This window comes from Cololabis saira, chromosome 22 (genome assembly GCF_033807715.1).
Source record: "Cololabis saira isolate AMF1-May2022 chromosome 22, fColSai1.1, whole genome shotgun sequence".
Taxonomy (NCBI): Eukaryota; Metazoa; Chordata; class Actinopteri; order Beloniformes; family Belonidae; genus Cololabis; species Cololabis saira.
The window spans coordinates 14,906,073-14,921,028 of record NC_084608.1 but is presented as its reverse complement, the minus strand read 5'-3'; the positions used below and the strand labels follow the sequence as shown (position 1 = coordinate 14,921,028).

The window sequence follows — 14,956 nt, the reverse complement described above, 5'->3', positions numbered from 1 at the left end:
TCTTTTGGAACCAAGTATATGATTAAAACGTTGGTTTCAGTCATTTCCATGAACAAGTGTGGATAATAATTTTACCTTTGCTGCAAAAATGAATAATTTTCTCATTTGTATTGATCTTTCAGCCCTTTTACTTTCTTTATTATAAGACAATGGACATTTATGCAATATATATATATATATATATATATATATATATATATATATATATATATATATATATATATATATATATATATATATATATATATATATATATACGTTTCTGATATTTTAACCCATGCAGGTTTCCCATCATTTCACAAGCTCATAACCTTTCCCAGGTGACCTGTGAGCTACGTGCTGCCTGTGTGATGCCCTCAGATCTTTTAAACATTGCCCTGCGTCTTGTTTTCCTTGGCAGCGGCCCTGACTCTTGTTTACACACGTTTCGTCCATCAGACCTGTGCTCTTCCCTTCCCTGGACCCCGACATGCTGCGTCACTGAGCCAGTCAAGGCCTAATTAAATCCATATTGAGAAAGAGCATAAATCCTGCCCCCCTCTCCTCTGAGTGCTCGCAACAGTGAAGTGGATATCGGTCTGAGGAGAGTCAGGGAGCTCTGCAAGGCATTTTTCATCTGCTGTGAAACAACAAGGAGAAAAACACATCACAATGGCTGGACTCAAGGTAAGAAAACAATATACTTCTTAGCTACTTTTATAAATGTGCCTTTTTCATATTATGCGTCATGACCCAAAGTTAGACGCTATTGCGCACGACAGAGCATGCGTGTTGTTAATGTTTCACCAAGAAAACATAGAAATTAGCTTTTCTTCAACTAGTGAACATGCAGCTCCAAAAATGTGCAAAAATAAAAGACTGCAATTCTGTTCATTGCTGTGAAAGCCGCAGACCGGCTGACTGAAGGGGCGGACCCTCCAGCCAATCAGATCGCCGCATCCAGCAGCTGCCCAGATGTGCTCTGATACGCTTAAAGCCTGATTTATGGTTCCGCGTTAGACCAACGCGTACCCTACGCCGTAGGCTACGGCGTTGATTTAACGCGGAACCATAATTCAGGCTAGACGTGCAAAGTTTCATAGTACAGCTTGAAAGCCGCAAATAATGAAAACGTGAACTTTGAAAAGAGGTCGTACTTGACAAATACGCACATTTGACAGACGTTTCTATTAAATTTAACATTAAATGCACAATTATGTGTAATTTTAAGGGCTTTCCGACGTAGTTGGCGGCCGGCAATGTCATCCCTACAAGAGTTCATCATATTTATATCTTTGTTCCGGCTTTTGGAGAGCTGAAGGATCTCAATGGCTTATCAAACCCCTGAAGTTTACCCCCCTCAAGATTAAATAATGCATGTGATGTAAAAGTTTAAAGAAACTCCTTTAGACCATATGTTTTTGCTTCAATGACTCGAAATAAAGAGATTCGAATTAAACCCTTTACATAACACAATGGATCCCACCAAAACGCACTGCAGGGGCATGAACATGCACATGTGGAAACCATCCATGTCTGTGAGCTGTTGCGCAGTAACAGACTCAGCAAGATCTGTTTACCGAGTTCATGTGTCCCTGTTTTCTGGTAATCATTGGTGGAGTATAGCGTATAACACTCCTGCAGCGTTTAGGGAAGAGCTTAGACAGTCCTGGTTAAAACACAAAAACAAAAAAACAAAAAACAACAACAAACACAAAACTACTTTAAATATGTCTAGCATGTAAAAGGTGTTCTGATATCTGTGATCAGAATACAAAGTTCTAAATGACTTGCACTTTTTTAATGGTTCAGCATGATCAGCTTTTCATTTCTATTTTCTACAGTTGAAAAATTGAAAAAGGTGGAAAGCCTTCAATGTTTTGGCACATTGCATTGTTAGTAACCCCATTTTGGTGATTATCATAGCTTTTAAGAGTCTTTTCCACACGTATTCACACTTGACTGTGTCTGCTAAATTCTCCCATTCTCATGTTCTTGCTCCAGCTGTAATGCAGCTATTTTGAAGCCTGTGATTATTTTATTCATTGAGGACGTTAAGCTCGGGGGAATGTGATCAAACGCTCTACTTTTTGGTTGACTGTGGATTTTGAGGTGCTTGGGATCATTATTCTGTTGTAGAAGAGATTCACTTTTTACCTCCAGCTTCTTTTTTATAGGCAATAAGATATTTGCTTCTAATATTTTTTAGTCTCTAAGTGAATCTTTTCTTCTCTCTGCAAGTGAAATGTTCCATGAGCCAAACTGCACCATCAGCCCTGACCACAATCGACCCAACCGTGTATTAAAAAAAAAGCACTGAAAAAACAAGTGCTGTTTCTTGAGATTCTGCACCCACTCAAATTCAAATTCAAATTGGCTTTATTGGCATGAATAATAATAATCATTGTTGCCGAAAGCATACATACAATAAATCACGAGACAATCAACATACGAAACACCAATACAATTACAACAAATACCCAACACCTGCATACAATATACATACACACACACACACACACACACACACACACACACACACACACACACACACACACACTTTCTTTTTGTTCCCCACTCATCGCTGCAGACAAAAGCTTTATTTTGACTTCATCACTTCACATAACTTGCTTTCAAAAGTAAAACAAGCTTTATTGTAATAAAACAAGCTTTTATCACAAACTTTTATGGTAATGATTCTCACATATGTGCTGTCATTGCTGCACCTGCTCTCCACCCATCCATTTTTTAACCTGTTTCCTCCTGGTCAGTACACTCTGAGACGGTTGGCAGCAGAATCTATAGACTGTATGTTATTCTTATTAGTAGTTCTCTTAGAGTTTTGTTGTTTTCCTCCCAGATGTCATGTAGACCACCACAGCTCCTCTTAAATCCCATTTCTTGATGATATTAATAAAATATGTACACTGCTACCCGAAAACCAAAACTATTTGCCAAATTAGCCTTCTATTGCTTTGGAAGCATCTTTCATTCTAACGTTCTAACGTTCTAACGACCAGATTTTGAGGCAGCGGTTCAGTTGGTGGGAAACATCCGGGGGCCTAATCTGCATGGGGTGCCCATTCTTTTGCATTTCCCTTTTTTCCACCCCAAATCACACAGAACAAGAATAACACCCCAGTCTTGCTTACAATAATGAAAAACATGGTAACGTCTTCAAATTCACGTTCTTTGGACTTCACACTGAACCCTTCCCTGCAGCAGAAAATGTGACCAGGGGTGCCCAAACATTTGCCTGCCATTGTACAATTACTGACACATTAAACGAAATAGAAAAATCCTGTGGAGGATGTACATGTAATTAGCCTGTTTCTGTCGCACAATAACACTAAGATAATGGATGACTACGAGGGGGAAATCTGGCATAACCGCCGTTTGTTTGATCATAGATCTAATGTGAATCAATATGACAACAATTAACAAAAAGACAAGCCTTAATGACAAGCCTTCATATTTAATTATAACCAGCATGAACACATTTATCCTGCATTACAATGAAGCTGCATGATGTATTCATTTTTTATTTTTCTCTTAACTTTGATGCACGTCTGCCTCTTTCAGTACATGAGCGGTTTTGGGAACGAGTTCTCCTCTGAAGACCCCCGTTGTCCTGGATCCTTACCTGAGGGACAGGTAGTGCACACATTCCTCCTGCCTAATTGTAATCATTTTAACAAAGAACAGCCTCAAAGTTCACATATATTTGTTCCTAACTGAGTTTCAGACTGTGAACCCCATGCTTATGAATGCCAATGACTTGTGTTGCTGCAGAACAACCCTCAGGTCTGCCCGTACGGCCTCTATGCTGAGCAGCTCTCCGGCTCCGCCTTCACCTGCCCGCGTACGACCAATAAGAGAAGGTGTCCATCTCTGTTTGATGCTTTAATTCCTGTACATGGAGAAGATGGATCTGAAGCATCGTGCATAACTACATTGTGTTCTCTCCAACTTCTGTAGCTGGTTTTATCGGATCCTTCCATCTGTTAAGCATAAGCCTTTCTCACCCATGCCATGTGGCGCTCTAACAGAGAGCTGGGATGAAGTGGAGCCTGATCCTAACCAGGTATATCTGAAGGAAGAATGAGAAGTAGATGAATCTACTGGTAACACTTAAAAAAGCTTGAAAAGAAACAAGAAACTGTGAATCACGTGATGTGGACTCTCCCACAGCTACGATGGCTGCCGTTCACCATCCCCAAATCAACAGAGAAGAAGGTGGACTTTGTGGCTGTAAGTGTCGCTTGTTTCTTTCCTTTTTTTCCCATATCAATATTTGTGAAAGATTCCCAGTTCACCCACTAAGACTGATTCCTTCTGCATGTTTCAGGGTCTTCATACCATCTGCGGTGCAGGAGACACCAGATCCCGCAATGGCATTGGCATCCACGTGTACACCTGCAACGCCTCCATGGTTGACAAGTCAGTCAACACTATTTTAGAAACGTTTCTGCATGTCTTATGTATTATATTTTTCTAAATCAAAAAGGGAAAGATTTTGGTTGTGCTTTAATACTTATTCCAGTGCTCTTCATCTTTCATGTTCCAGGTGCTTCAACAACTCAGATGGGGACTTGATGATTGGTAAGACTAAAGGCTATTTATGTTTTTTACTGTCATCTCACAAGACCAGTGCACCTCAGTCTTCAGTCTCCTTCAAATTATTTTTTCTCAGTCGGTTTTTCTGTTCATGTCTGCAGTACCTCAGCAGGGAGAGATCTTGATCACCACAGAGTTTGGAAAAATGATGGTTGAGCCCAACGAGATCTGTGTTGTCCAGGTGGGCTTGATGTTTTCTGCTTGATGTCTGTCTTCTGTCCCCGCAATCACTTTGCTATATTGAGAAAGTCATGCTTTGGTACTTTTCAAGAGTGATCTTTAATATAAATAACAGAGGAAAAGAGGTTATGGACTACAGACAGCACGGCCACCAGGACTGCAACTGCAGCACCCGTGTTTTTCGAACACATTAGTCCATTATTCTCCTCAGAACTCAAACAGTCCACATTTTCTTCATAACTGCACCAAATGTGCTCTAACTGCTACTTTTCCCTGTTTTTACAGCAAGGGATGCGCTTCAGTGTGGATGTGTTTGGAGCAACCAGAGGATATGTTCTTGAAGTGTACGGAGCCCATTTTGAGCTCCCTGACCTGGGACCTATAGGTTTGTGTTTGTATGCTCATTGTGAATGTAGATAAAGAAGGATGAACACTGTGTTCACTGTACGTGTTGAAATCCGTGCACCAGCCACTCTCCTCTGTTTCCTGTAACACGCTATTGTTGTCTAAATTGCTGACACTTATGCCGGGAGATCTGGGGGATTTTTAACCATGTAGTTGAGGCAGTCACTCTGCCGTTCAGTCTGTCATCCCATCGAACGGGTTAAAACAGAAATATTTGCTGCAATTTCTGACCCACAAACGATTGAAACATGCTTTGGTAATCTGCTGACACAGATTTTGAAGGTTTTTAGTTAAATATTATTGCAACTTTTTTATGTATTGATATAAGTTTCATGATAATTTGTACATCTTCATCCATCATGAAGTCAAAACGGAAGTTTGCCCAAAGCCTTTAGTTAATGACCAAAGGCTTTGGGCTGAAAAATAAATATGCCATTTGTCCTATATGTTTTATATAATATAAAAAATGACACAAAACTTCATATTTTCCATGAAGACAAATGCTGAAAATAACAAAGTCTCTGACTAATGTAATATCTAAATTAGAAATGTCAAAAGGGCAGAGCTCCTTTTAAATGGGTTCTTAGCAATTGTTTCAACTACACAGAGGATAAAGGAGAATCAAAAGAAAATGAAAAATGCATTTGCAACATTGATCTCTATGAGTGTAAATACACTTTCCTAAAGAAGACCACCACAAAACACTGGGAAGATCAACGATTTTTCAGTGTAAATTTGCAAACAAATTGGATATCTGAGCATGTACGGTACAACTAAATCTCTCAAGTGGCGGGTAGAAGACCTGTAATTAATGGCCATGATCTTCAGGCCCTCAGGCAGCACCGTATTAAAATAAGACACACTGCTGTCGTGGAAATCACTGTGTGGGCTCAAAAACACTTTTGAAAAAAAAGAAAAAGCTGAAAAAAAGCCAGTGAACAAAGTTCAACCCTGCATGTACAAATAAAAGACGAATTAACCACAGACAGACAAAAAACAACAACAAAAAACAAAATCCAGTAATCCTGCTGCCATCTGGATCTGAGTTTGTTTTAGATGGACTTCCTGTGGTCAGGCTGATCAGAATATTATCTTATTTTAGGAAATCAGGGACACTGTGCACTCTGGCCTTCGAAGCTGTTCAGCTTGTTAGCCCACTAGCTGATAACAAGCACCTATAAATAGGGATGCATTTGCATACATTTGTGACAGCGCCATTAAAACTGGATTATATTTTCAGATTTTGCAATAACAAGCCTCCGTCTGTATTACAGCAACATGGCTCCGTGGCCAGAAAAAACAGTACCGCCAGACCCGTCTCCCACTGAAAGCATTTTGCCATATTATGAAACAACCAAACCAAATAAATGAATAGTGGAGGCTCTGGAGGGTTGAGGAGCTTACATACTATATCAAACTTTCACACTGGAAGCAGCTGCTCTGCAGTTCTAGGTGTGAAGAACTCCTCTAAAGCGCTGGAAAATAAGCCTTTGGGTAATTTTTTTTAAAATGTTGCAGGTATCAAATTCAAAATGATCTTTATTAAAAAAAAAAAAACTTTGTTTAGTTCCAACATTTGAAATGTTCTTTTTGCACTTTTTCTTAATAAAATCTTTTAACAGTTTTGACAAAACAGATGTACCATGAGCCACTTCTGTTTGTCAGTACGTCTACTATAATCACGTGTGTTTTTCAGGAGCCAATGGTTTGGCCAACCCCAGGGACTTTCTGTGTCCAGTGGCCTGGTACGACGATCGGAAAGTGTCCACAGGCTACACCGTCATCAACAAGTACCAAGGAAAACTGTTCGCCTGCCAACAGGTGGCTACTGTGGCATTTAATTGTGTGTGTGTGTGTGTGTGTTGCTTTAATGATCCCATATAAACTCACTTTCTGCGAGGGATGCACATATGCAGCACACTTGCCCAGTTCCCTTACTGAGGTCTGTGCTTGCCTCAGTAAACACAATCGAACTGCCACCAGACTAACAGGAAACGATCCAAACGAAGCATATGATCTATTAGCGGCTCCTGCCGACTGAGTTGCCATCCTTGATGATTTAATATTGAAGCGTTAGCTGTTATCCTTTCAGCGGGTTTCCGCCTCGACTCCCTTATGAGTCTTAATCACTCATAATTAGTTAAGGTATTCTGGAGCTACGCACAGTGTATATGTGAAAGCTCTGCTTTATTGGAAAATCCTTCTCTAAGTTAAGCTTTAATTTCAGCATATTTCACTTGATAATTGGATTGACACATCATGTCTGACAGGACAGGACAGGAGGCGGGAGGAGAGGCCCGTAACTGTGGAAACCATGTCAGATCACACTCTTAATATTCATATTACGAAATACACAAGGACATGACACCCTCTCTTTTGAAACCAAACAAACAAACCTGTTTTTGTTTCGTTTTTTGCAAGCTGCTTCTTCTTGAGTATTATGCTCTGGAGGGGAGAGGCAACACTCTGCTCCCGGTGACCACCTTTCTCCAGACTTGGAGAGTGAAGCTACAACAAAATAGGGGGACATGGGCCTCACTTTGAGGAAGATGCTACCGCTCTTATCTGGTCCTGCTGTTTTGTTCACCCGCAGAGTGCTGAAATTGCTCAAATTAACTTATTATTTGCTTGACTGGGCCAATATGTTTGTGCTCTGTGTGCATGTGTGTGCAAGTGTTTTCTCTCCTCCATGTTTTCCTTCATTTTAATCGAATGTAGTGGAGTTATCGCAGTATTGTCCAGAACATTACCTACGCTAGGTTTCCCAAAGGCCCCTCTGTATGGCAACTGCTGACAATTGAGTGAAATGAGTGAGTATTAAGTTGTTTTTTGGGGGGCATTCATTAGTTTTGTAATGTTTGTAAATGTACTTACACACAGCAGGTCTATACATGTGTACGTATTTGCAAGCTGTGGTTTGTGTGTGTCTGGTGTTCATGTGTGGAAAACGTACGCGAGTGTGAACGTGGAGGTCAGTATAGAGCCAGCTTGAGCTGTAATGAACTATATTGATTTTAGAGCTTCTGTTGAATGTCTTTTTTTGCCGTGACATTATCAGAACAGAGAAACTATATAAAATTGCTGTGGTTTTAACAATCAAGATAAAGGAATATCTCTGCACCCACAGTTTCTGCTGCTCCCTCCCGCCCTAACTGCACCGCTGCGAGCGTCAAAATGCTCAAAGTTTGGCAAAGTTTGATTGTGAAGCCAATTACCCCATAATACCTGGAGCCTGGTATCACAAAGAACAGGGGAGGATGAAAGAGAAGAAAGATTGAAAGAAGCAAACCCTCTTACAATTTTCATTATGATCATTTTTTTCTTTTTATGTCAAGAAGTACTCTCTCTGGGAATTTAAGATTACAAAGACATTATTCATTGTTCCTTTTCCCCCAGTGAAAAGCTCAATTTAAAGTCTTTTGTGTTTGTTGCTCATGTAGACTTCTCTCATTTATTTTGTTCTGTGCTTTGCACGTAGGACTTCTCCCCATTCAATGTGGTTGCCTGGCATGGGAACTACACACCCTACAAATACAACCTGAAGAACTTCATGGCCATCAACTGTGTGGCCTTCGACCATGCGGTACTTTTGTTTTTTTTCATGCCACTGAAATAAATAGAGTGTAAAATAACAATGCAACCAATCAATTATTTTTTTTATCTTTCTGAAGGATCCATCCATCTTTACTGTGCTGACTGCCAAATCCACAAAACCCGGGGTGGCCATTGCTGATTTCGTCATCTTCCCCCCACGGTGGGGTGTAGCCGACCACACCTTCCGGCCACCGTACTACCACCGTGAGGCCACAGTTACACACACCTTGCTTCAGTACTGAGACAGTTTGGACATACTGTAATTTGCTGGACCAACTCAATGAATTTTGGGAAGCATATTGTTAATGCATTTGACTTTGACATCTATAAGCTAAATAGAAAAAAATACATATTCAGCACAGTGGGGACATGTTTAGACTATAATAATCTGGATCAACCCAGCTGCAGATAAGATGAGAAGAATCCACCTGCAACATCAGCAGTAGCAGCAGTATGTTTTATGTTTTCATCACGGATCTATAAGGCCATCTAGTGGAAATCTGGCTCCTTTTGTTCCCAACATAGGACTGTATTGCAGCGCCTCCTGTCTGTCATTTCAGGTAACTGCATGAGTGAATTCATGGGTCTGATCAAAGGCCATTATGAAGCCAAAGAGGAGGGTTTCCAGCCAGGAGGAGGCAGCCTCCACAGCATAATGACCCCACACGGCCCAGATACGGACTGCTTTGAGAAGAACAGCACAGCCGCACTCAAACCTGAACGGGTTGCTGAGGGAACCATGGTACGAAACCACACATGAAGGTTATATGATACAATCATCATAGATAATGCCACAAAGGATCATGTTTCATGTTTTTCTCCTCCAGGCTTTCATGTTCGAGTCGTCCTTCAGCATGGCCGTCACCAAGTGGGGTCTAGAAACGTGCCAGAAACTCGACAAAAACTACTACAAGTGTTGGGAAACTCTCCGCACCCACTTTGACCCCGACTGGAAACCCAGCAAGCAGTGAAAAGAAGAAAGAAAAAAAAAGGGGGGGGACCTAGACCAAATTACCAAAACAAGCGTTTTTATTATGGAAATATGTGACAACTGGCAACCAAATGTCTGCAGGGCAGGGATTTATTCGATTAGGACTGTTTATAGAATTAAATTACACCACTATCAACAACTACCGGTATGCTCAGAATTGCACAATAAATATTGTACCACTGTGCATTTCTTTAAGAAATAAGATGTCCCACTCTTCCAAATAAAGCTTTAAATTTCATGAAGATATAAATCTGGTTGCATCTTGTGATATCTGTTGGTCTGAATGCATCCATTTCTGATATGCTGCCACATAAGCACACCTGCAGACGTCAAACATAAACACATTCTTGCTCAAATGAAATGACCTGGGTCTTAAAATGATCACATATGCACTGCATTTTATCACACTTGATGCCTTACTCCCTTGCGTCTCCAGGTAAACATGAAAGCTGTATAGTTTTCACTCAGAAATCAAAGCCGTATATTTGTTTGACAATATAGTTTTATTGGGTTAATAATAATTACACATGACGACATCATCTCTATAAGATTATAAGAGGGTCTTTCTACATGGAAGCTCATGATGACAAAGTGAACTTGCGCTCTAGGGTTCCATTCTTGATTTGCTCCTCCTTCCTATCCTGGAAAACAAACGACAAAGAGGTGATTGGTTTGTGCAGTTTCCACAGCAACAAAGTCACATCACGCTCTTTACCTTTGGGAACATTTTCCAAACCGAATGCTTTATAAGTGAGCCTTCTGCGATTTACAAGCACATTTTTTCCCCTCTCATCAGAGAAGGGGCGAGATGAACATGATAGCCCCACGGCGTCACAATAGCAGAGATTTTTCCTTCGAATTTCAAATGATTTAGATGGTGAATCTTCACGACAATTGTAAGGCAAGTGAAAGCAGGCTACATTTCAAATTAAGCACTTATTTCTATTGTGAGCAGATCTGTCTCAAAAAATATAAGGAAAGCACATCAACTGTGCACCCTTAAGAGAACAACAAGTACCGTATTTTGCGGACCATTAGTCGCATTATAAGGCGCAATATGTAAGGAACGGATCTATTTTCATACATAAGGCACACCGGTATCAGACGCTTTTTTTAGATATTTTATGTAATTCATAACTTAAAGAGTAATTGGTGTTTTAAAATAGTTAATTACACATGTTCAAAGTAAATACCTAACACTGCCACAGGAAACAGCATTCATTCAGCTGTCACAATACGTTCCTATATGTTCTTGTCTTCTTATTACCACTTTCTACCCCCACTTTCCTTCTAGTCTCAGACTTGCTCTTGAGATATACAATTCACAGTTGCTTCACATGAAACTTCAAGCTGAAAGAACTCTTACGCTGCACTTACACTACACGTCTTGATGACCAGTTAGGATTTATTGCATATATCTTTTTTTTTTTTGATTCGCTTATATCCTAGCACAGTATGTCCGCATTTATAATGGCATGCTCTTTGCTGGTTGAGTAAAAGTAAACAACAGAAGCATCAAATCTACCATGTTACACTTGAAGTTGTGAAAAACTGATTTCAAGAATAAGCAAGTCATTGCTGTCTGAAGTATTCTTGAAGGTCAGAAAAAATATTTTAAAAAAAAGCTAACCAAACCAAACCATCTTTGTTTGTATCATTCACTGGCATACTTTTAAGATCATACAAGTCACATTAGTCTACTTAGACACAAATACATTTATGTAATCCATATAAGATTTATGTTCACATGTGAATGAGGCCTAAAACCAATTTTACAATATGCAAATCCATGCACTCTTTCCTTGTGTAGTGTTTCATACCCTGTCAGTCTTGAAGACACAGTAAAGGATGAAGAGAGGTGCAACTCCAAACAATGCACCCAACAGAGACGTCTTGGTGGTGGCTCTGAAGTGCGGGTAGGGGTTGGTTCGTGCGTACACCCATCGTGTCAGGGCAGGGTCTTCCTATAAACACATGGATGCAGTGAGAGGTCAGTATTCAGTGAGTGTAAACTGAAACCTAACAGCAAAATAGAAGTAAAGGTTAAAGCAATCGTTGGCAACAGCAGTCTAGATTATTACTGTTGTTTACAGGCACATTGTTTTACTTTTCTAGAAAAGATTAGTATGGTACACGTTGTCTTTTGCCATCTGAAACACACCTTTTGGGGATCTTAACGGTTACTTTTACGCCTGAAAAAATATTAAAACTTAATAAAGTGGCATATTAACAGCGCTACAGCTGAAATTAAAACAGCTTTTGGCTCTCAGCTTCCTGATTTTAACGGTTGGTGCTGAAAGTAGAGGTAGGGGGAGTATTGGGACAGGCCCCTGGGGAGATTTCAAGTGCCCTAAAATCTGTGGCTTCTTTTTTAGGGGTAGTGGTAGTGAGGGAGGGCTAGTGGTAGAAAGTAGGGGGTGTATTGGGATTGGCCCTTTATTTTAGTCTTAGTTATTTTAGAAACTCCCCCAAGAAAGGCCCTCTTTACACTGTTTCATTAAATATGGTAAAGTGCAACACAGATGCCAAGTCCAATCACAAAAATAACAAGAATGCTAGTTTGAAAAATTCAAGATTACAAGAAACATGATGAAAAGTTTGAGGCCAACAAAGAGTAAATTGAACTGCTACATGTGTGATCTATCGTGTGATTGTCAGTAAAAGGTGAACTCACACAAAAGCCGAATAACGTTTTTAACCACGGAACAGCTGGCATTTTATCAGTTAATACTCTTATGAAATTAAAACATTTTGATGGACAGAGGACAGCTTTGACACAAGTACTGCAGGACTATTTCATTTAAACTATTGCATCGTAGCAGTTGTCAAGAACTGAAAAATGTCATCGTAATTCTACACTAAACAAATGCTGCCATCAAAAGACAGCTGATTTGCTCTCAGAAACATCATATAAGTGCAATTCAACTCACACTTTCGGACCTGAACAAATAAAAACATCTTGGAGAAGACAAAGCTTTCCGAGTTACTGCTAGCCACTTGGACACATTGTTAATCGTTGCTTGATTAAAAAGCTGCCATGAATTTGTGACAAGCTAACGTGAGCGTTAATGAATGGTCTTTATTTCGGTATTGTACAAGTTATTTTACAAAACAAAATGAAAAAAGGAAAATAAACATTACTTTTGCCGAAAAGGTGTAGGCTGAAGCCGTAGCTTATAGTGCCTACTAGGGATGGGCGGTATGGACTAAAAAATGTATCACGATCATTTCTGGCATTTATCCCGATAACGATAAAAAGGACGATAAAAAACCTAAACTAACTAAACTACACCAATTAAATTTAATTAATAAAAAACAATTAAATTAGTACACCTGTACTGCAAAACTTCTTTCTTGCTTTCTTTCTTTCAGGCTCATTCATTTCTTTCTTTCTTTCTTTCTTTCTTTCTTTCTTTCTTTCTTTCTTTCTTTCTTTCTTTCTTTCTTTCTTTCTTTCTTTCTTTCTTTCTTTCTTTCTTTCTTTCTTTCTTTCTTTCAGGCTCATTTCTTTTATCGTTTTTATCACGAGATGACAAATTCTTACCGTGGGTAATTTATTTGACGGTATATCGTGAACTGTAAAATATCGCCCATTCCTAGTGCCTACCCTTTTTCTCTTGTGATCAGCTTAAATCTGAAACATTAGCATTAATCCGTGGAAACAAACAATGCATAAAGAAGACACAAAATAAATAAGACAAAATATAAAATTGACGTTTCACATTCTAGAATTTTTTTGATAATATACTTTATAGTGTTTTATATTTATTAACTATATTTTCTTTAAACATTTTCTTAAACTTGTAGATAGAACTGCAAATTTTTAGGTCGTTGTCACAACTATTCCATATTTCTCTTGCCTTAACTGATGTACATTTCTTTTTAATATTTGTTCTTGCTGTCGTCATCTCAAACATGAGTTTCCCCCTCAGGTCATAGCGGGTTTCTTTTATTTGGAACAAATCCTGAATGCAGTTTGGGAGCAGTTTCTGCTGGGCTTTAAAGGCAAATAAAACAGTTTTCTGCTCTACTATATCATGGAATTTTAGAGTATTATATTTAATAAAGAGCTTATTTGTTGGTTCACAATAGTCAGATCTATTAATTATCCTTAAAGCTCTTTTCTGTAATAAGAAAATAGGGTTTGTATTTGTTTTATAGGTGTTACCCCATACCTCCACACAATAGGTCATGTATGGAACTATGAGTGAGTTATACATCAAAAACTGTGCTCTTTGACAGAAGATATCATTTGTTTTAATATTTAATGTTTAATATTGCTAGGGTTTTAGACATTTTTGATTTAACACTATTTATATGTAATTTCCAGCAAAGTTTATCACCAATTATTACCCCCAGGAATTTATTTTCGTATACCCTTTCTATTTCCATTTAATCTCAATAATCCCACATCTCCTGAAGACGTGTCTGTGTTTTTAGCATGAGCATCCAGCAAGTAGACGGAGCCTCTCCAGGGTGACTTTCTCAGCTCACTTACAATCAGCTCGTTTCTGTGCGGGTTGTTCAGCTGCGTTTGATACTGCCTCTTCAGATTGGCACGTATCCCAGCTCTGGCTTCTTCCGCGCGCCTGTACTCCGGCGAAAGGTTGAAATATTCATTGGGGTCCAGTGTTTGTGGCCGGGTGGCCAAGGGCGCCTCTCTGTAGTCCGCCATGACAGCTGCGGGTGTGACGTAGGGAGGAGGCGTGGCTGGGATGAAAACACGCGAGATCTCGCGATGAGTGGAATGAAGAAGGATCAGCTTTACAGTTTTTCTCTATTGCTTAAACACATTTCACGATACTGCCCTCACTTTTCACAAAACTCTAAACACAAAACAGTTTTCTAAAGCTACGTAAACTAAACCTCACAGTTTCTTTTCAAAACCAACCCATCACACCAAAACAGCTGCTCATATGCTCAAAAACCAACCCATCACACCAAAACAGATGCTCACATGCTCAAAAACCAACCCATCACACCAAAACAGATGCTCACATGCTCAAAAGCAAACCCATCACACCAAAACAGTTGCTCATATGCTCAAAAGTAAACTCTGACACCAAAATACCACTCAAGGCTTGCAGAAATGTAAACACTACTGAGCATCATTAACCACATTACCAAAAAAATTGAAAACACAATTTTCACACTGTGAGACTGTTCTTTTTACAGTTTCACAACTGCCAG

General features: G+C 39.4%; 2 protein-coding genes across 2 annotated transcripts; one reads left to right on the top strand and one right to left on the bottom strand.

The window, feature by feature from the left end:
• The first annotated feature begins 543 nt into the window (after window positions 1–543).
• On the top strand, window positions 544–10,016 carry hgd (homogentisate 1,2-dioxygenase). The gene is made up of 14 exons (XM_061713097.1): window positions 544–666; window positions 3,562–3,633; window positions 3,772–3,860; window positions 3,958–4,063; window positions 4,171–4,230; window positions 4,328–4,419; window positions 4,547–4,581; window positions 4,698–4,777; window positions 5,062–5,161; window positions 6,878–7,002; window positions 8,660–8,764; window positions 8,853–8,979; window positions 9,336–9,517; window positions 9,603–10,016. Exons 1-14 carry the CDS (start codon window positions 652–654, stop codon window positions 9,744–9,746), a joined length of 1,332 nt encoding a protein of 443 aa, XP_061569081.1. The 5' UTR covers window positions 544–651; the 3' UTR covers window positions 9,747–10,016.
• Window positions 10,017–10,250: 234 nt separating this feature from the next.
• Window positions 10,251–14,467, bottom strand: ndufb4 (NADH:ubiquinone oxidoreductase subunit B4). The gene is made up of 3 exons (XM_061713098.1): window positions 14,265–14,467; window positions 11,587–11,730; window positions 10,251–10,407 (listed from the first exon to the last, which is right to left on the bottom strand). Exons 1-3 carry the CDS (start codon window positions 14,439–14,441, stop codon window positions 10,345–10,347), a joined length of 384 nt encoding a protein of 127 aa, XP_061569082.1. The 5' UTR covers window positions 14,442–14,467; the 3' UTR covers window positions 10,251–10,344.
• Window positions 14,468–14,956: the final 489 nt, after the last annotated feature.

What these genes read in the sequence shown, in the direction of transcription:
- ndufb4 (XM_061713098.1), bottom strand. Translation starts at nt 14,441, where the DNA reads ATGGCGGACTACAGAGAGGCGCCCTTGGCCACCCGGCCACAAACACTG. An exon ending in CGCACAGAAACGAGCTGATT is followed by an intron (nt 11,731 to 14,264) that starts GTAAGTGAGCTG and finishes ATGTGTTTATAG; the next exon opens with GAAGACCCTGCCCTGACACG. An exon ending in GTGTCTTCAAGACTGACAGG is followed by an intron (nt 10,408 to 11,586) that starts GTATGAAACACT and finishes TTTGTTTTCCAG; the next exon opens with GATAGGAAGGAGGAGCAAAT.
- hgd (XM_061713097.1), top strand. An exon ending in ACGAGATCTGTGTTGTCCAG is followed by an intron (nt 4,778 to 5,061) that starts GTGGGCTTGATG and finishes CTGTTTTTACAG; the next exon opens with CAAGGGATGCGCTTCAGTGT. An exon ending in AACTGTTCGCCTGCCAACAG is followed by an intron (nt 7,003 to 8,659) that starts GTGGCTACTGTG and finishes CTTTGCACGTAG; the next exon opens with GACTTCTCCCCATTCAATGT.